This window comes from Elgaria multicarinata, chromosome 9 (genome assembly GCF_023053635.1).
Source record: "Elgaria multicarinata webbii isolate HBS135686 ecotype San Diego chromosome 9, rElgMul1.1.pri, whole genome shotgun sequence".
Classification (NCBI taxonomy): Eukaryota; Metazoa; Chordata; class Lepidosauria; order Squamata; family Anguidae; genus Elgaria; species Elgaria multicarinata.
The window spans coordinates 15651484-15672801 of NC_086179.1; the positions used below are offsets into that span (position 1 = coordinate 15651484).

The window sequence follows — 21318 nt, forward strand, 5'->3', positions numbered from 1 at the left end:
GGACTGATAAAAGAACAACCTCTCCTTTGCAGACTTTTAGAGCAGCGGGGTGGGCAAAATGAGGCATTCCAGATATTTTGGCCTACAACTCCCATCAGCCTGAGCCAGCATAGCTGATGGTGAAGGATCATGGGAGTTGCGGGCTAAAAAAAAAGCCTGTAGAGCCACAATTTATTTGTTTATTTATTGCATTTTTATGCCGCCCAATAGCCGAAGCTCTCTGTGCGGTTCACAAGTTGCCCACCTTGCATTTTTAAAGTGTCTACTCCTTCCATTGGAAAGCAGCGTCAACACAAGCACAGATGTGAACCCAGAGAAGTGCTTCTAATAGAGGTGTGTGTGTATATATATATATATATATATATATATATATATATATATATATAATTTCTCTGACTTAGATTTACTAAGGATGGAAAATGATGAGTACTTCCCATGGTAGCCACTTTAAAGTATCCCATGCATGGGAAGCTGGCCCTCTGTATGCTCCAGCCATGCAGAGAGCACGGTGCTACCATGCGCCTCCCCCCGTTCCCCTGGATTTCCAAGCAGTTGTGGGAGTATGATACTGGTAACGTCAGGCTCACCATCAGGCTGTGGCTTCCACACATTATACGCGTCCACCATGTGGTAAGCTGCTGCCTGTTACCAAATTTAAAAATAAGTTATTTGTGTTTTGCAACCCACATAAAACTTTTAAGCAGCTAGCAATCCAATAACATGCAATGCAACTCAAGTAAGGAAGCCTCATGAAATCATGAACAAAGATTTGATTTTCTTTTTTTAATCATTTGGCTCAGAACCTTAAAAGCCATCTCCGTGGCTCTGGCTTGTAAGTTGAATGTGGACTGGAAACAGTAACAAGGAAGCAAGCAAAAAACTCACTCAGAAAAAGAATTTTAAGCCAAACTGTTCCGGCACTGCACCACCCACTCACTTTATATACCAGTTGCCACTTCTTCCTTTGCTTGTCTTTGTGAATTATTCACAGAGTATGTTCTGCTATTTTAAATCTTATGGGAATATTTCAGAATTAAAGCCCAGCGATTCAGTCGAGAATGAGCTGCAAAGGTTACTATTTGCATATCCCAATTTATATACTTGATATTAATAAACATGGTATGTTGGAAGTCTATTCCTTCAAGCTGTGTTTTGTTTAACACACCAGATTAAAAGCTGTGAAAACAACACTTCCCACCTGTACTCTCAATTCCATTAAGCCTCAAAGGCCTTCTCTAGAGGTACCATGCATCCAGGAATAATCAGGCAGTACAGCCTTCAAGACCTTCCAAACAATCAAGTATGGTGCTAACTCAGGGCAAAACAATGAAATAATTTTATTCCTTCCAACCTAATGAAAAGTGAAACCAAATAATTAGGCAACTAAAGAAAATGCTAAAACCTATTGGTGTCTGAAGGAGTGGGTTTTTTTCATTCCAATCTGTAGAACCTTCCTTTGAGATTTTATTCTAACAAATAAAACTGGGTATAGATTTGGCTGTAATTGGTTAATGCAATCTCTAGTCTCAGCCAAGTAGCAGATAGTGAAGACAACATGTTTCCTCCATTTTAATAAAACTGCACACAGTTTTTTTAAAAAAAACTTATATGAATAATAATTCACAATAGGAAGCAGGGGAGAAAGCATGTTCGCTGGAAAGCTAACAAAGCACATGTTTGAGCAAAATTGTAATGGCACAGAAAGTATTTCATCACACAATTCATACTCATAGGAGGCACTGCACTGTTTCCTGAAGCTGTGGAATTTTTTTTGCCCATGTTGGTAAGGTTACCAAGTCTTTTCCCAAGAGGACATCTGTGCCTTTAGCAGCTGCGTATTGGACAGGCATTTGGAAGTTGCAGGTTCTCCCATTAAACCTACAATGATAGAAGCTGCATCTGCCCAAGTTCTCTGTGTCATGCAGCAATAAAAGGGAAAGGACTGGTCTCCAGGGACAAGCATTAGCAACCTTACAGGTTGGTCAAAGTTCAAGTTATGAGAATCACTTTGGGTTAGGAGCTAGAAAGCCCCCTAAGCTCATAAACTGAAAAAATGTCATTATTCGAATGAAAGAAAGACGGGGGCAGGGCACCCATAATGCCAAACATTTTATTTGGTATACAGTGAAATCTCTTGACATCCATATGTTCAGGATAAAATCATTATACTAATGGATTTCTAGCAGACATGTTGATGTTATATTTCCATTCAGCACATTTCCCCTCTGAATATTTTAATCATGACTCAAGACTGAGTTTGTTTGCTGTGACTTTCTGAACACACTGCCCTTAGGAGCTATAGCCCCCAGATCAAAGTTATTTTGATCCTTTTTAACTCCCAAGGGCAAAAAAAAAGTGACTGTCCAGGAACCTAAAACAATTAGTAAATTCATTCCTAAAATGAGAAGCTGCCAGAAATGACAAGGTAAACACTGCTGGCATGCTTTTGCATTAAACCAAAATGAAGACGTTCCTTCAAAGGAAATAAATAAATAAATAAAATTAAACAAATTGCATAGATCCATGCTACGACAAATGTTGGAAGCTTGTTGGCACTGTCATGAATTTACTGGATTAACCTGCAGAAAACAGCATTTTTCCAAATATTCTGAAACAGAAAGAGTTGTCCAAAGGAGTACAGTCAATACTCAATGACAAGAACGTTCAGCAAAGCCATGCTAGCGATATTGCAACGTTTTATAAGCACGGATGACTTGTGGTTTTCCAAAACAAATAGGAGGAACACCAATGTTATGGGTAAACTGGAGGGGACAACCAAAAACTGTCACTGAGGAAATTTTTTTGCAATGATAAAAAGCAATTTCATTCACTATCCAAGACCTTACTTGATGGTACAGTTGTGGTCTTAGCGCCGAGTTCTCAATCATAGTGTGAACCATGATGATTAAAGGTTCATTCTCTTTCATCTATTTCAAATCAGGAGGAGCATACAGCAAACATCAGTTTACAGCACGGCTAGATTTGAAAGACGACACTGTAAATATAGCCTCTACTTTAATTGTTTTCTATTAGTGCAGCAGTTCATACTTCCTCTCATGAATAGTAAAACTGAACATTTGCAAAGCCTGCTAAGGCCAAACTAGAGAACCTACATCCCATATTATGTTTAAAACAATTCTTATCGCTAATAAGCATTTTAAATGTTCCTCTAAGAAACTTACTGCAAATTTCTGAAACATCATTAACAAATTGATAAGGTGGACCAAGTGCTAGCTTCATTAAAATACCTCACACCGTAGCCAGATTTACAATGTAAAGAACACCTGAACTGTCTTAGGGATTGTTGCACTTCATGAATAACGGGAAAAACATGAGGTCTAAGTCAACTATCTTTCAATATTGGCTCTAGGGATTGGATACTGGGCAGCTGGTTGAGTTCAGTCCAGCTTTTTCTCAACACAACAATCATTTAATGGGAAGTGGCTATCAAGAGTTATGCCATGGCATGGGGGGAAAAAAGGGGGGAGCACTGCATAACCAAATTCTTAGTCTAGGCTACCAAGAATTGTACTTATAACATCTTTCACAGTATGAACTGCAATACATTGAAACCTTCCTAGACTGTGAATATTAATTTGTCAGTGATTTTAGAAATAGTTTATGATCCTCAATGTAACAGCATAGCACAACTATACATATATATTTTTGAGAATATATAATTCCTGCATTTACCTAGCTCTAACGTCTATCTTTTGCATATTTCCAGCAATAATCATTTTCATGACTGCATCACACTTATTTGCATTAACTCCTCCCAAAGACAATGTTTAGAACAACTTTGTTGATTAAAAAAAAAGGCTGGAATAGATTTTGCAAGTGGCGACCAAGCAATTCCGAATTTCCCCTTTCATTTCAATGAGGCTTGTAAGAACTCTTGGGAGAACTGAGCCTTTAAGGCAAAGGTGGACAACTTTGGAAGGTGAGAGGGCCCTTTTTGCCCCCCCTCCCCTCCCCCCACAGGCTTCGCTCCTGCTGCCAGCACCGATTTGTTGCCAATTTTTGGTTGCAAATCACTAGAGCACTAACTACACTGGCCAAATTTACCTTGGAAAAGCTACATTTGGTAAGTGTAGTGTGTTCTGCTGTGGTCTGCAGCTGATTTTCAGCAGCAAGTTGGCTTTTTTGCCCCCACAAATTTCAGTGGCGGCAGGCGGCAGTGTCTGCATGGGGGTGGGGGGCGCCGCGTGTGTGTATTGCACACCTCTGCTTTAAGGCTTCAGTTTAATTAAAATGGTGTATACACATCTAAATCAGTTCAAAGAAATATGCCATTTACATTTAGACATATGCTGATGAGCAGCTTGGGGGTTGCCCTTAACACTGGAATCCACTAGCCTACCATTTTAGGGAGCAACAGGTTAATGCCACATGACAATATGATATAAAGCCTAACTCTTAGTAAGTGGCAAAAGATGATGGGGATGGTTGTGGAAGAGAATTGTGTGGGACAACTTCAGTGGAAGCCCTACTATTGCTACAGCCATGCCAGCATAGCATGGCGGATCTGCAGCCCTTGCCAGGCCAGACATCTGGAGCTCATTTCCCACTTGTATGTGGGGGAGGCATCTCATTAATCATGAGTGGGGGATTTGCTATTTCAACTGCAGGAATTTCTCCTGCATGTCCCGTAGAAATGATTGGCTACTGCTTCCAAAACATGTTAAACATCTTGGGCGCAATACTGCAGAAAAAATATAAGCTCCTGAATAAGAGAATAGTATTTGTCACCAAAATTTGGCTATAATTAGCTATTATAATCTGCAGGCTTTTCCGAAATAAAGTAGTAGGATTGAACATTCAGTCAAGTACCTGAACTTTCATTCATTCCAGTGAATTTGTTTTTGTTTTATTAGCAGAAGTGGAGGGAGATTAGTTCTTAGAAAAACTGTTAATCATTTTCCCCAGGCTGAGGTTACTCTATTGTACTCTACTCTGTTGATATTAAGATCCTAGCTGTCAAGCTGAGACAGAAGAACAACTGCAGTCTTATCTTAAAGATTGGTGTTCTTTGTTTTAACAATTTCAATGCTGATTCAATGAGATATCACTATGAAGATTTACTGGGAACATTTGAACCAGTTCTCAGCAGAATTTTATGTGTCCTCCCTTGCAATATAGCTGTCAAAGCTACACAAAGGACCAGAATAATGTTTATAAAAATACTATTAGCCCAAATCCAAAGCTCTGTAGGCATTCCAATAGAAACACAGAACACAGAGTGAACATTAATCTGGTTTACTGCAATAGTGGGCCAGATTAATGTGTGAAGCAGATTGCCTGTTCAATTTATTAGCGTTTTCTGAGTAATCTGTTCATAGAATTACTGTTCATGGTCATAGGGTTATGCTGAACCTCAAGAGGATTCAAGAGGGGTAGATGCCCAAGGTGCCAAATTCTGGGGGGTGCAAAATGACCCCGACGTGGCGACATCAGCCATGTGGTGGTGAGAACAGCACTGTGGTGGCAGCAAAGATGCTCTGGTCTCTCCTATTCCTTCTAATTTATGCTCCGTGCTGGAAGAGCCACAGCCAGATGCCCCTCCGCTGCAAGAAGGGCCACTGCCCCCTAATGCTCTGAAGCAATGGACCAATGCCTAGCTCTGAAGAGTTCTCAAAATGAGACAGTGGCCTACCTGGCACTCTGGAGAGCGGCCCTGGCTGCTCTCTTGCTGCCGCAGTCAAAAACCCACCCAGCCTCGCCCTGGTCACCTAAGGCCTAGGCTAGCTGTGAGAATCCCTCAGAGCTAGTCATCAGGTTTTCTGGGAAGCCCCGGCCAACAAACAGTGCAGGAGAAAAGCAGTCAGCATAGTTTTCCAGGGAGCTCGCCTAGCCCAAAGGCCACACTCTGAAAGGTCCTTCCTGACAGGTTAGTATTCTGGGTGAGGTAACTTTGAAGATTGCCTGTGCTGCCGTGGCACAGGCAATCTCCAGGGCCACCTCAACCAGAATGCCTTGCTTTAAGCAAGGACTCCTCAAAGTGGGGCATAAGGGGGGAGGCAGGAGTTAGTCCTGCCCTGCTGGGGTGAGTAGAGGAGTAAGAGGATGGTAGCAGAAACAGCTGCTGCTGCTGGAGAAGAGAAGAGGAAGAAGGCCAGGAGATTGGTGGCAGTTGCAGAGGCTAGGGGAGAAGCAAGAGAAGAGAGGGCACTGCATGGTGTATCTGCCAGGCTGCCAAAATAACTGGAAATGGGCCTAGAGAGCTGATCCTAAAATTAACCATGATTATTATTTAAACACGGGCCAAGAAATAACATTTTTTGGGCAGTCAATCCTCCATACAGCTACCATGAATTGAGTTGTAGATGTGCTGCACTATCAACGATGTGTCAAGTCAAGTATGTGCTCTCACTTCTGGATGCAGATAACGAAACAGAGCAAGTCAAAAGAAAGAACTCAACTCCTGTGCTAACAAAAAGATAATGGCCAGATATTCAATCTCGTAGGTTTCAAAAAGATGATTATGATAGGAAGTATATGTTTAAGCCCTAAGTTAAATGTTAGTATTTATTTAGAATGTAAAGATGAGGGAGACAAAATTCAGGAATAATTATTGTGATGAAAATTATCTTCTAGTTTAGGATTATTCTAAAAAAGATCCAGTTCGCATTCCACATTAAAAGTGCCAAGTGAATGAGTGAATCTATTCAAATATTGAATCCCAAAGGGTACATTCCTTTTAGTAGACCAGTTGAAGCATTAGGGTAAGAGTAGAAAGGGAACAGAACAGTGTTCTTCACAACTAACATTGTGCTATTTACACTCGGGGAAACATTGTTACCACCTGCCCTGTAAAGTTTTAGTAGGATGGCACCATAAAAAAGTTTAATGATGAACGAAAGAGTCAACATATCACTAGACATAAAACGTACAAGAATAAGCTATGAACCCCACCTGATGATCCAAATATATGGCATTCCTTTGAAGGTGATGAGAAAGAATCTCATTCTAGCAACCAGCATTCAAAGAGGAAGGAGGAAAGAAAGGGACAGATACAAAGATGTGAAAAGGTCAGTCAGGAATGAAAAAAAGAACTGCATGTTCTAATTGCAGGCATTTTTAGTTAAAACCTGCGCATTTTTTTTCAACAAAACATAAAAATGAACAGAATCCAAGAGATAACTACATTAAAGTTTGGATCGTCCTAGAATGTACATTAGCATTTTGAAGAGCCAGTCAATATTTCAGTGATACAAGGAAGCGAAAATATAACGAAAGTTATGTTCTATTTAATAAAGCATTAGTTTGCAATCACATATTTAGTAAAATTAGTTACAAAACCTATATCTTAACATTAAAGCAAAATGAAGATAAACTATTGTGGTCATATTGAATTTACACAGACAACTATAAACCCTTTGATACACTTGTGCACTTTTCCTGCTTCTAAATACCATTTAGTCATTTCAGAGATGAGAAAACAAAATGAAATTGCCACAGTAGATGATATTTATTACTACTCTTACCTACTTTGGCTTCAGATTTGTGTGTGTTCTATATAACTTGCAAAATTTGGACTCAATTACAATGCAATGCATTTGAATGCATCCCTATCTCTATTTTGATTGTAATGTACTCAACATCCACATCAGTACTCAAAGGGTTAATAGCAGACCATCACAGACGCCCAGAAACGACGACACTCTAAAAAATAATCTACATTAGAGGAAGTCAGCACCAATGGTACAACGCAAGCTTGGATTAATGAATGGCTAAAAATGAGTGAAGATGGCACATGACAAACATCACTTCATAGCTGACCTTTGGACTGCTGGCCTCAAGTTTTAGTTGCATGAGCTGTGATAATGTGTGTTCTCGGATACTACTCAGTTCGGCTTGCTGCCTTCTCAGCTTTATAAGCAACAGTGTGAGCTCCTCTGGCTGAAGGAGTATCGTGTGAGAAGCCAAAGAGTAGAAAATAGGTTAATCCTTGTCCTGAACAAAACTTCAAATTTATACTTGCGTTTGATAATGCTGATTGTCATGCTACGTCCAAATTGCATTAAACCCTTTGAAATAAATAACATTTCCCAGTAATATCTGCCTAAAACGAAGAGGCAGCGAGAAGAATCTTAACACTATAAAACTTTTGAGGCCCAGATGGCAAACAATTTTAGAACACAATGGCCACACTTGCACATCACTCTAAATCATCATTTAGTACTACGTGCACAAGCAGAAACAAGCTGCTCCTCTCCTTCCCCCAATGTGCCCAGGAGAAGCAGTTTGGAGGTTTCTGCTCTTGCTTTTGGTTAACTGCAGTTTGTTGTGTTGTCCAGACTGACAAGCTGTGGTTAACATGAACTATGCTTATTTTCAAGCAAGCCAACTTTAAACCATGGTATCTGAAGTGGACTTGTTTGAAACTAACTACAGTCAATGTTAAACATAGTTCTGGGTCAGGATGACATGGCAAACTGCAGTTAAGTAAAACCCGAAGTGAAAGCTTCCAAATGCTTCCTCTCGGCAGGGCAGGAGAAAAAAAGGGGAAATTGCATAAGACCGAGGCTTGCAAGGCTCGTTGCTGCTTCTGTGTGTCACACTAAACCATGGTTTAGCATGGCATACAAATGTGGCAAGAGGATAGTAATTTTGTGATGAGGGAGGGAGCAAAAACTTATGATGCACAGGACAGGAAGAGACTATAGAGACTCTGCATACCCAAATTTGCTTGATATGTTTTAAGAGAATTGGAAGCTATAGAAACCAACTATGGTATCTGAGAAATTTATTCAAAGTCTGATGAAAGTAAAAGCAAAGACTAATACAAAAAGTAAGCATTGTAAAAACACACCATTATAGTTGGTAGATTGAACAAACAATCAATACTTTTTCTCTTTTGAAACAACTACAATAAGTCTTTTTGAAGGACCATTTCCCAAACACACCTCAAAAGATGTTTGTTAGATTATAATTAACTTGAGGATATAAATAGAAGGTCTTGATGCTTGAAAATTTGGGATGAAAGAAGTGACATGAATAGCCCAAGCTGAAACGTATTCTGGGAGAACTCCATGTCTATGACCCATAAGCCTGCAATCACACAGACACAGTAAGGCAGTCCTCTTCTGCTCCTAGAACCAGTGTCTACTAAAAATATAGCCTAGTACTCTATAATACGTCATGTTATTTGGACTTGTGGCAACTTCGAAAGCATCCTATGCAGTGACGAATTAGAGACCTTTCCTGTGATCCCATCAGCATCTACTGCAGAGAACCATTCTAGCTTCTCAAAGGTCTTATTAATAGACTGTTTTCTCTCACCCAAATTTTATACTTGGCTCCGTCCCAGTACTTGTACAATGTATGGCATGACCTCCCTACCTCCTCATCCAGCAAAGTCCTATTGCTTGTTGTATCTGCTTTCCTTGGTTCTCCTCAATCTGCACCCTGATTCTAGCATTCCATAGGTCAATACTTACCCGTTTAACTTTGTGAACAGAGTGTCTTTGCAATGGAATCCTGCATTTTAACTGCTTCTTTTATACTCCTAGTGTATTATTTACTACCATATCTTTAAATCCCACTGCTTCCTGCAACCTGAGCTGCTGGTACATCTATCAAAAGCTCCCCATTAATTATGGGCACCAAAGTATGTAAAACAACTTTTTTGTGATATAGCTATGATATAGACATCAGGGTTCTGCTTTGCACATGTAGCTCTAGATATGCAAGACTTCTGTGATTTGTCATATGTGCCATGGACTGCTTCTGATGTCCCACTGCTCACACATGGCACATTTTCTAATATACAAAAACAGGACAGCCCAGGTCAGCGTAGACATCCATATAACCCATTGGAGCTCCCTGGAAGTTTGGAATAGGTCCTTGACTGTGGTGTCCTTAGGTGAGCCACCTGAGTTCCTGGATTTCATAATACAAATAACTGAACTGAATGCATTCTTCAGAGAAAATCTATGTTTTTAGCAATTGTGGTTATGTTTAAAACGGTCCAGCAGAGGGAGCAAGGTATTTTCATACCTTCTAAGAACTACCATGTTTCGTAATGATAAATGTATATTCCTCCTATATAATATTCAGTGGTGTATCATTTGGATAAACATTATTTAGGAATCAATAGAAAAACATTGCCCAGAAAAAATTAAGGCTTCAATTAATAAAAGTAGTCATGGTTGAGCTAAGGGCCTTTCGAAAAGGTTTGTTCAAATCTATAATCCATGAACTAAATCTTAGGTATTGAACAGTAAAATCCTTTTAATGATGTGAATAAATATGTGCAATTAGCGGGTGGATAGTTTCTTTTCATAAGACAGCACAATGTATAACAAACTGCCTACAGCGCCAATTTTCTAGCTAACTGCGACTTCCATTCTGTAGTAATGAAAAGCTCCGGTAATTGGTATTTCCCCTCCGCAACTGAATTAACAACTTAATGATAGGTCAATCTGTGAAATGAACAACAGTAAAACCTTAAAGGTTTCTTGCTGTTGTCCGAGATAAAATACTGACATAGGTCAAAAAACAATTATTTCCAAATAGGAACTATACAGTAGAAATGACATTTAAACTAAAATACACACAAAAAACATTAGAGTACCCTTGTGAAATTTAATACATCGAAATAGATTTAACCTGTTGGAAGGAAACCCTTTATTTATTGAAACCAGCAAAAAAGGAAAGCGCAGTTAATACAAGTTCTACAACCAGAATAGCCATTGTGCTGCATGCTGTATTTTATGGGTTGATCTTAAATAAAAAATGATGGGCTAAATATAAAAATGCCACTCACCGTTTTGCCCTGCAAACTCTGGGGAGTAATAGGCTGCACACTCAGACCTGCTGGCATCGACCTTCTGTCAGGCACAAAGACATGCTGCTATGGGGGGAAAAAACAAAAAATGTACGCTATAATTCAGGATGCCTGTCAAAGCTTTTAGAACCAAAGGTTAAGCATGATATTTTAAATATGATTTTCCAAGTCAACTTAGGGTTTATGAAAGGTGTCGAAAGTGAAGGTGCTAGCTAGTAACTTGTCAGTACAAATAGCCTGAAACAGCAGCACTTTCATCTCAAACTTTGCAAATGTCAAGAGGCCCCAGAAGACCAGAAAGCACTCTGACTACAAGTAATAAGGATTCTATCATCATTTATTTTACAAACTTATGTCCTAACTTTTTTCCACTAGGAACTCAAATGAATAAATGAAAAATCAACATATAACATAAAAATGAACACAGCAGTCCCTATTCCTAATATGAGGAATATTAACATGGCTCATGCCATTTAAGGCCCCTAATTAACTTGTTTTGTTTTTTCTTTAAGAAAAGATCAACTGAATGCTCACCTGTAAGTCACTGCTGGGTCCAGAAACTAATGTTGGACAAGTTTATACACAGTCTTGCACTAGATAAATACATTAGTTTGCTAGGTTGCTCCCTGATTCTTGGGAAGCATCTGTTTCTCTTTTTCAGATACATAAACCATTGCTGTGATAGGTCTTTAGGCACAACACCTGGCATTTGGGACCATTCCTGCGATTTAACCTCAATATGGGTCAAGAGCCTTAAATGCCAAAGGCACAGGGACTGAATAAATGTTGCATATGGGATGAATACTCTACCTGCAACTTTTCACACAACTGTAATATGATATAGATGCCCAAGTGCAAAATATACTCCAATCTATTGAGAAGAGTACATGCATGTAACATTTCCTTGTTGTCTCATTCATATACATGGAAGTAGTGACTGGAAAAGTGGTGCTGTTTCACCACTTAAGCATGAAATTCAAATATTTCTGCAGTTGGGAGGCACCCGATCCAACATAAAAACCCTGCATAATTACCCCAGAGGAGCAAAAATGCTGAGTGCACCAAAAAGGGGGAGGTGGCTATAAAACCTTGGTCTTTAGCAGATTGGGGCAAGACTTCAATCACAGCATCTCCTAATTGGGCGCATCTGACCCAGCAATGAAACCCTGTGCAATTACCTGGATGAGGGAAAATCCTGGGTGCACCAAGTAAAAGGTGGCACAAATAAATCTTTGGAAAATAAGCAAAAATAAAGAAAGCAGCCAAAAATGTGCATTTCTCCCACAGCCGAAACTGCACAATTGAGCAGGTACAAATTTGCATAAATGCAAATATGCAACTCTAGAGGTGAGCAAATTAACCTCACAGTGCCAGACAGATGACACAATAACCCATAGTAGTTTAAATAACCCCTACTGTGGGTTATCAGAGTAGGTTATTTCAGTCAAATTGTGGGCCAAAAAATGACTGACAGGTCAACAAAGGGAGGCTTCATAACAGATGTGCATGATTTTCCACTCAGGAATCTGTGAACAATCATCAGACAGACAAGGTCCTGTCCTAGAATGCAAAATCAAGATACGGATTCAAGCCCACCATTTTCTTATTGTGACAACCTTTAAAACAATCTATATCCAATTTTAAATCTGTTATCCCAAGGTGTGAGAAGCTATCCACGCTTTTCGAGGACAAGTGGAGGAAGCAGTCATATCATATGACGCCTATCAGTACTAAAAGGATCAGGGTCATAAACAGGAGTTCCTGTAGGAGTTTGGTTGGGTCCTTTCCATAAGCAGTTATTAAAAATAAATAAATCAGAAACACCTCATGCCGAAGGTGGCATTGGCAAATAAAATGGAAAGGAAGGAATCTTTCAACCTACAGTTGAGATTTCCTGTCTCCATTACAGCCAAGTCAATATCCTCAATTCTGTGCATTTTCTCTCTACCACATGGGTTTACAAATCAGAGTTTTCTAATTGGCTCTTAAGTGGTAGCATTACATTTGGTATTTCTTTTCTGAACCACATGGTATGAATATATTATGGAAAGACTGGATCCAAGTTGCAAACAACATTTTATTGCAGCAAAAGATACCGAAGTAATAGATTTGCTTAGAAAACCAATCTCTCACCTTGGTATGATGTGGCCTATGTCTGCGTTCAATTGTAACATCTCCTCTTTGCACTGGTGAGGACACTTCTGACCTGTAGTTCCTCTGCGGGGAGTATCCTTGGAAACCTGCTATTGAACCATGGGAAGGTGATGTGGGAATCAAATGCATTGTTTGATCAGATATATTAATCATGGTTTTGGGACTACTTAAAGTACCGTGTCTAGTAAGAGTTGTTTGCTTATTGTAAAACTGCCGTTGTTGCCACTCGTAGAGTTGCCACATCGTGTCATCACGCATAGATCTCCTTTTGTCCTCAGCGGGCAGCGATCCAAGGGTTTTGTCATACATAGATGGTGTTACACTGCAGATGCTTTCTGGCCTGGTTTTGGTATTCCTTGGCAGGGTTCGATAACCTTCAGGATACCGGGGTACAACTTGGGCTCGATGGCTTGGCATGTTTCTTGGTAAAGTTTGATATGAAAGAATGCTGAAAGAAGAAATCTCTTTCAGTAATTCAAAATATAAGTAGCTATGGAAATAAGCAGCATTTACGCTTTCTACATGGCTTGGGACCACAATACCTGATGGAACGCCTCTCCCGACATGAACCTACCCGTACACTGCGCTCAACATCTAAGGTCCTCCTCCGAGTGCCTACTCCAAGGGAAGCTTGGAGGATGGCAACAAGGGAGAGGGCCTTTTCAGTGGTGGCCCCCCGACTGTGGAATGATCTCCCCGATGAGGCTCGCCTGGCGCCAACATTGTTATCTTTTCGGCGCCAGGTCAAGACTTTTCTCTTCTTCCAGGCATTTTTAACAGCATTTTAACAGCATTTAACAACGTTAAGTTTGTTTTTAATGGACCCCACAATTGTTGTTTTTAAATGGATACTGTTGTTTTTATACTGTTTTTTTTTGTGTGTGTGTTTTTAAATTGTATACTTTTAATGTTTACTATTTTTAAATGTTGTAAACCGCCCAGAGAGCTTCGGCTGTGGGGCGGTATATAAATGTAATTAAATAAATAAATAAATAAATATCCCATTTCAGCTTTTTCTCTCACCCAAATTTTATACTTGGCTCCGTCCCAGTACTTTGTACAATGTATGGCATTGTCCCCCCCACCTCCTCTTCTGACTGCCTACCATTTCTCCACTTGCCCCTCTATATTCAGGGAGTCTAGGCAGAGAGAGATTTTATATCATCGAGGCATCTAGGCCATATTGCGCAATATGCTAGGTAACAGTTCAAGCACTGGCCTGAGTTTTCATTCTGGTCATGCTTAAAACCTTCTTCTTGCAGCAGCTAGGTCTTAAAAAAGAAAACATCCGGGGGAAGGGAGAATTCTTTGCCCAGCTCTCTCTGACCTCTTTTCTCCCCTATTCTCTCTTGCAAATAAGTTGCATGTAGGTTGTTCTTTATGACCTTTCTCCTTTGATAATAGTTTCTTCTTCTTCAACCAATTCGAGTCCATATAACCTTGTGCTCATGACTTGCCTGCAGTGAGCAGCTGACTATTGAGGGAGGGAAGGCAGAGAAGAGTGGGATAGGTTATCAGGGGGTGGGAGATGGTGTAGCTGAACCAAATCCCAATTCTCACAGGTACATAGGGAACACAGCTGCTTTACAAGCAATGCGCTTGCTGTATTGTAGAGCCTCAAGCATCTAAAAAGGAAGTGTTTTTAAAGAGTTGCTTTGAATTTTGCAAGCTGACTTGAGGCTATGGAGAAGCAGGATAAACATTGCTACTATATATATATATATATATATTTTAAAGGGATACGGTACCTGCTACTCACCTAAAGCAATTGCTAATCATTGCAGGCAAATAGGTGATGGTGGCAATTTGCATGTTTAGCGCTGGGCTGGGCTGGGGAGAGACAGGTGGTTCCCTTTCTTTTTCATTGTTTATATTATATTGGTTTCCCTGAAATTAACACCCCTTTACTACATTGCCTTCAGTACTATATTTTAAAGTTTAATATACTGGTAGTACGTACAAAGGAGAAAAAAACTAACTTTTTATCCCAAAGCAGTAAACAATGGAATAAATCCTGTCCTTCTTTTATAAATTAGCTTTAAGCAAAGCCATCATTTCTCAGTATATGGGAAACGTTAATAATTTCATCCATATTTAACTAACAAGATGTTCTCCATGATCAACAGAATTTGGATCCCGCCAGTTAATGTTTTGTTAATGGCTTTTAAACTCCTACAATGGAACGAGTTTGTTTTGGAATACAGCCAATGTAATAATGCTGCGACAAAAGCTAAAAAAGAATTCAAATGGGATAGATTCACAGTTCCTACGCCTGCTCAAATTGAAAACACTGTCCTTTAATGCAAACATAAAGTGATAAAATTAAAGATATTACACTCCCCACTTCCTTTCTATGGGAATGCCCAAATCAATTTTTACTTAATGTGTTCCATTGCATACCATGAGCAGTCGAGATCTAACACAGATCACAAAATCATAGTTCAAAGGATGGGATGGGTGCTCTGGCCTTGCATATTCTCTCTTCCCCTCTCATACATGAATTTCCCTTTCTTCCTTATTCATGGCTAATGACGGTGCAGTGTTACTTCTGCACTGATGATCATGCTAACCATGGTTTCCAACCAGGGTTAAAAGCGGTTTTTCAAACCTTTGTTAAAGCTAACCAAGTTTAGTGTCCAGCATCACAGTGCAGATATAAGCCTGCAGTGTCGTTATTTCTGTAAAGGGGGAAAGGGGGAATATAAGAACAGCCATACTAGATCAGATTAAGGCTCCATCTAGTCCACCAATCTGTTCACACAGAGGCCAACTAGTTGCCTGTGGGAAACCCACAGATAGAACACGAATGCAATAGCAGCCTCCTGCTTGTGTTCCCTAGCAACTGGTTTACATAGGCATATTGTCTCTTATACTAGAGGTAACATCTAGCTATCAGAACTAGTAACCATTGATAGCCTTATCCTCTATGAATTTGTCAAACATATATGAGCACAGGAAGTGTGTACGTCTGCAACATGCTCCCAAATGCTTTAGTCAGATTATGGGATTGAAAATATTATGTCTATACCAGATCTGTGTTCTGTCAGACACCCTACTGTTCCTCAGTTTTTTAAATGCAAAAAATTGATCTTCACAAAACAGGTATCAGCTTTTCCATGACACACCTCTTTTGTAAACTGCCCAGACAACTTTGGCTATGGGACAGTATATAAATATAACAAACAACACCAACGTCTCAGAACTTCTTCCATTCCGGGTCTTGCCCCACCCCTCCTTCTTTCACCCTCAGGATTTTTAGCAATCTTTATTAATAGACCCTGATTTTCAATGCATGCTTTTTTAAAAACCAACTGTCAAAGCATTAATGGAGTGGTGGAATCGCTTATAGAGATATCTTTATCACCTTTTCTTTATATGCATGCACACCACTTTGCCTTGTATAGTACACCAATCAAATACCCACTATATTTGCTCCTAAAACTGGGAGGAAACTCCAACATAGTTATTACAAGGAGAAAGAAGCCTGGATGTAGTGTAAAAATGGTTCAATGTGCACCGCTCTTGCTGCATGAAGACAACAATGGAACAATGAGTTAAGAGTTACATTCTAAGGATTGCAAGGCATCTCTTGTGTGGACACAGTTCTATGTTCTTGTAGTGACATTACTCCACTTGACTTTCAGGAGGAATGGGTACTGATCACCAACTTCAGGAACAAGAACATTGTGCCAGAGATTGGACATGGAGATGCCAAATCCAAGCCAAACCTAATACAACACTCACCCACCCCAAAACTAGCTAATCAAATCAATCTGTATCTTTCCCCTTCTGCATTTGGAAGCCCAACTGAAATTTATAACCCCAAACCCATTGCAGAGTTAATAACTTGTAGATTATTTTTTTCATAATCCGCAGTCTCATGTCATGTGAACAGCCCCAATCTCTTTATAGGTAAAAAAAGGAAAGCATCCAAAATGGCAACAAAAAGATGCGAGGCCTGATTGTAATAACTGTAAACTGACTGTAAACTAAACTTTATTTAGTTGCAAGTTAACATGGTTTAGTGGTAAGGTTTGCACCACTGTTTATATGACTATATGAAGTAGCAATTAGACACTTGATTTAAATTGGCCTTTTTATCTTGCTGATTTGAATAATTTAAATCAATCCGCATTCTTGTAGAGACATTACTCCATGAATGTTTCATTTAAAGCGAAGCATTGGAGTGAAATTTTAATAATAAAAAATAAACAACAAGCATTAAGCATTCCTGTTTAGATTCCTGCCAAGGCATTCTGGAACCAATGCCTTTCTGTCTCTTTCATGCAAAACCACCATTTCTCATCCTCACTGGACTTAATAGTTTCAATCTTTCAGATATAGAACTTAAAGCTCGCTGAGTAAGTACTGGAAATACACTACTGGTATCTTCATAGGTCTGTATATTTATTTCTGGCATTCTACATGCAAAAAGAACAAGTAGAAAAATGTTAATTCCACAATCCCCAATCTCAATACAGACAGTATTTTTTTTTTTGGGGGGGGGAAACCTAATGGGGCTGTTCACATAACATGACAGCATGTGAGGTTGTGGCGTATGCATCTGACGTTTTGAATACGCAGCTCTCGTTTGGGGATTACTGTGTTGAATGATTGATTGCATTTTTATACCGCCCAATACCTGAAGCTCTCTGGGCAGTTGTGTAAACCTGGCAAGCATAGATTATAAAAGGATTAAACAACCACTGCATAACACATGGTCTGTTTTAAATAACTAACGACAAGCTGCAGCGCATCTCGTCTGAACCTGGTCATTCAGTCTTAGCCCCTTGCCTTAAATATCCTTCAGAAGGATTTGAATTTCAGCATTTTCTGTCACAAAAATATCAGGAAAAACTATTGGCCATTTAGAAATATCATTGCTGAACTGAGAGAGGGGTGTAACATGTTTGTAACAAAGCTATACATTTATAAACTCAGCATGGAAATGCATGGTCTTCATGGAGGAATTCGAACTTAACTCCCAGCATAATCAGCAAGGACAGCCAGTGACTGAATTACTCAGAATAGAATGGGACACTGCTGGACTTGTAGATGCAATTAGGGAGGTTGTCAAAAGGCTGGGTCAATAGTCCTTTTTAGTCTCTTAATTAAAAGGCGACAATCTAGAATGGAGAGCTAGATGAAGCACCACATCAATTGAGAACAGCTCTTCTAGGAGTGGTACCCATTTCTTCAAGTATAATTGTAAATTCCAGTCCTTAGGTCTTTGGAATAGAGAGCACAATAAATCAAAATAAGTTTTGGCAGATATCTCAAAGTCTGTTTGAAACCTACATTTTAGTAACCAAGGTAATATGTAACAGTTTCAAGGGCTCCTTGGAGCCCTAATTAAGATTTAACAGTAACATTAAACTGAGTATACATCAAGACTAAGATGTCAGGACTGCCAAATAGTTGTGAAATTACTCACCCTCTTGCTTCTTCATCTTGTCCCTTTCCTCTCTGTATTTTAATCCACTGTTCCAATTGCAGCATTGAATTAGTTCTCTGTATAACACGTTCAGATTCTATGTGTGAGTGAATGGCATTGTGATGCATTCCATCTCCAGAGTCCCCCAGAATAAGGTTGACGGCTTTCTCTGACCCATTTAAATGAATGGGCCTGTGGTAACCTGATGGAACCGTGCTTGCTGGCAAACTCCCATAATCTGACCCCACCGAATTCAGTTTTACACTGTTGATTTTTGTTAAGGGTCTATTATCACGCCCAACTTTTTGAAATCCATATTTTTCTGCTTCCAAAGCCTTTTTGTCTTCCATTTTGCTCACTTCTTTGTTCCGCTGATTATTCTGCATCTCTGGTTTAATTAGCACCCGGTGGTTTGCAATGTTATTCACTTCGCGAGGTGGTGTGTTTTCAGCAGTTATCTTGTCTGCTCTAAATAAAAAAAAGGAGGAAGAAAGACTCACTGGAAAACAACATCACTAGAAATATGCTGAAACAGGTACAATTTCAACTGTTTAATACAATGCAATTTCTTCAGCCTTGCAGTTCTCACAGCATTTGCAGGCTATGCAACCATATCAGGTACAAGATTAAAGGCCTCAGTAACAGTGCTGAACTCTGAACCCCGACTGATGTAATTACATCCAAACAGAAACGCTGCCTAGGGCACAGTGTGATCTCCCTGCTTGAGTGCTCTTTGAATCGCAATGCTTAAGATGGGAAAATGTGGGGAGAGCGAAGGCCGGTTCTGATAAACTTATTGCCTATACTTACGATTACAATAATGGGCCAGAGTTTGCCATGGCTTATTTAAGCCACAGTGGGCTGAGGTGCATGCCAGCAGCCATTCTAAATATTCAACGCCCAGCTTTTGGTGTTGTGTGAACACAAAGACTCTGGGCTATGCAAGCAGTCAACAACCTTGGTCTGTTGTTGGGCACTGAAAATGCAAATCTCACCTGGATCGTGCCAGCATGCACTGTGGCTGGAGCAGGAATGCATCCACCTGCTCAACCCACTATTGACACCCCACCTCAGCTCCATGTGTGTTGGATGTCAAGGCGGTGGCATCTCATTTCTGTAGCATCCTTAGCCCACTTCATAGGATACTTGTATGAAGAGGCAATGCATTTAGAAAAGGGCAGTGGGATCACAATGCTGGTTCCACCCTCAATGAAGTGAAACTTCTCCCAGTTCTGCCATTGACATTCATGCATTTGACATAGATGTGGGGGGTGGGGGAGGAGGAAAAGAATTTGCATATATTTGTGTGCACATAGGTTTCCCTGCAACCAGGAACTCTGAGCAATCAGTGTTTCAGATTCTGGGGAAGCCTATGCACACAAAGATCTACATGTAGACATCAGGGGAGTGGGAAACTGCTCAGGGTGGTGCATCCCCACTGCCCCTTTTCATGCATGTTGCTCTTCACATGACTAACACATGACTAACATGTGTTAGTCATGCTCTTCACATGACTAACATGGGCTTCTATATAAAACGTGCAGTACACTTGAGCTCACAATGCACGATCAATATCCCATGTGAAATCAGGAAACAGATTGTGCAAAATAAGCCTTTGCATTTTTCACGTGTAGATGCCATGCAAACAAGTTGCACAAGAGTGGATGTCTGGTGGGCCTGGAGCTCATCCCCCCATCATGGGTACATTTTTCAAAACAGGCTCAGAAGGTCTTCTAAATTCTATCCCATACATGGATCTCTTCAGTTTTTTTTAAAAATATGCATAAAAAGGAGAATTTTCAGCTGGTGGACCTTCTTCTATCCTATTCTCTACCTTTATACTTGCACTTTCAACTCTACAGTGTTCCCAGGGTGGATTAGAATTAGAATAAAAATACAATGCAATGCAAAGTAATAAAAACAACACACTCAAACAAAATACAACACCACTAATTCCAGCAATCCCAGTCAAATGAGCACAACAGAGATAATATTGCTGTTTTAGAGATAGTTCACTAGAAGAACCTACCAATTCTGGCTCCCATGTTACTATGAAATTCTGGCTTCCATGTTACTATGAAAAAATAGGAACTCTCCCCTGTATACAATCGGGCAAATATGGTATGGTAGAAAAAAGTGGAGGGCAATTTTCTCAGATTGTATGATGTTGGAAAAGCACACTTTGTGACTTCTTTTTAGCTGTTAAACCCTTGGAATCCCAACTGATTTCAAGCCAAAGTATTTTGTGATGGAGCAATGTATAGAGCTATCTAGCTCAAAGATTCCCTTGCTAATCTTTTGAGCATATAAAGGGGAACATTATACTATTTTAAACTTCAAGTGGTCACTGACATTATCAATTTGCCTCATTTGGTGAGTTTTCATGTCAGTTATTATTCATCATTGGGAAAACACTTGTGGCTTCTGTAATTATACCAGGGGAAATATCTGCTGACTTGAATTGTGGTGTAAAATAATTGTATCCTTTCAGAAACAGTAACAGCTGCACTGTTAGCATATTTATCCACAATAAATTCAGATGTTGACATATCAACTACTTCTATTAAATTTCCAATTCCTTTCTCTGCCACATCCCACTTTCTCTTTTATTCTTCTCTTCTGACTCTTCTCCTACTCTGAAGTAACCCAATTGTCTCCTCAATTATAGTCCTACAACCTACTGAGTTTCACTTCCCTCACACCAACCATTGTTACTCATACATACTGAGGAATCGAATTCCTCCTCTACTTTCAAATATAATCTGCTTTGTCCACTTTTGAAATATCTATCTTTTTCAGAGTCCTGCATTCAACAATAAATTCCATTTCTCCTCACCTCCATAACTGAGCCAGTTAACTGCCCTCCAGACCTCTTCTTAAGTTTTAAGCCTAGGCTGTTCCACTAAAAGAGAGCTCCGGCTATTGGGAGGTATCGAAATGT

The 21318-nt window shown here is 39.7% G+C and overlaps 1 protein-coding gene across 6 annotated transcripts in view; it reads right to left on the reverse strand.

The window, feature by feature from the left end:
• The window catches only part of PLEKHA5 (pleckstrin homology domain containing A5), a 210163-nt gene that overhangs the window by 31370 nt on the left and 157475 nt on the right, over nt 1-21318 (reverse strand). The window contains exons 10-16 of one of the 6 annotated variants that reach the window (XM_063134807.1): nt 18378-18845; nt 13120-13391; nt 12923-13032; nt 10769-10855; nt 7780-7899; nt 6913-6966; nt 2847-2927 (exon numbers count right to left, since the gene is read on the reverse strand). In XM_063134807.1, the coding sequence (XP_062990877.1) occupies nt 2847-2927; nt 6913-6966; nt 7780-7899; nt 10769-10855; nt 12923-13032; nt 13120-13391; nt 18378-18845 (1192 nt within the window). Of the gene's footprint in view, nt 1-2846; nt 2928-6912; nt 6967-7779; nt 7900-10768; nt 10856-12922; nt 13392-18377; nt 18846-21318 lie in introns of all 6 variants that reach the window. The other 5 variants (XM_063134809.1, XM_063134808.1, XM_063134810.1 and 2 more) reach the window with 5 other exon arrangements.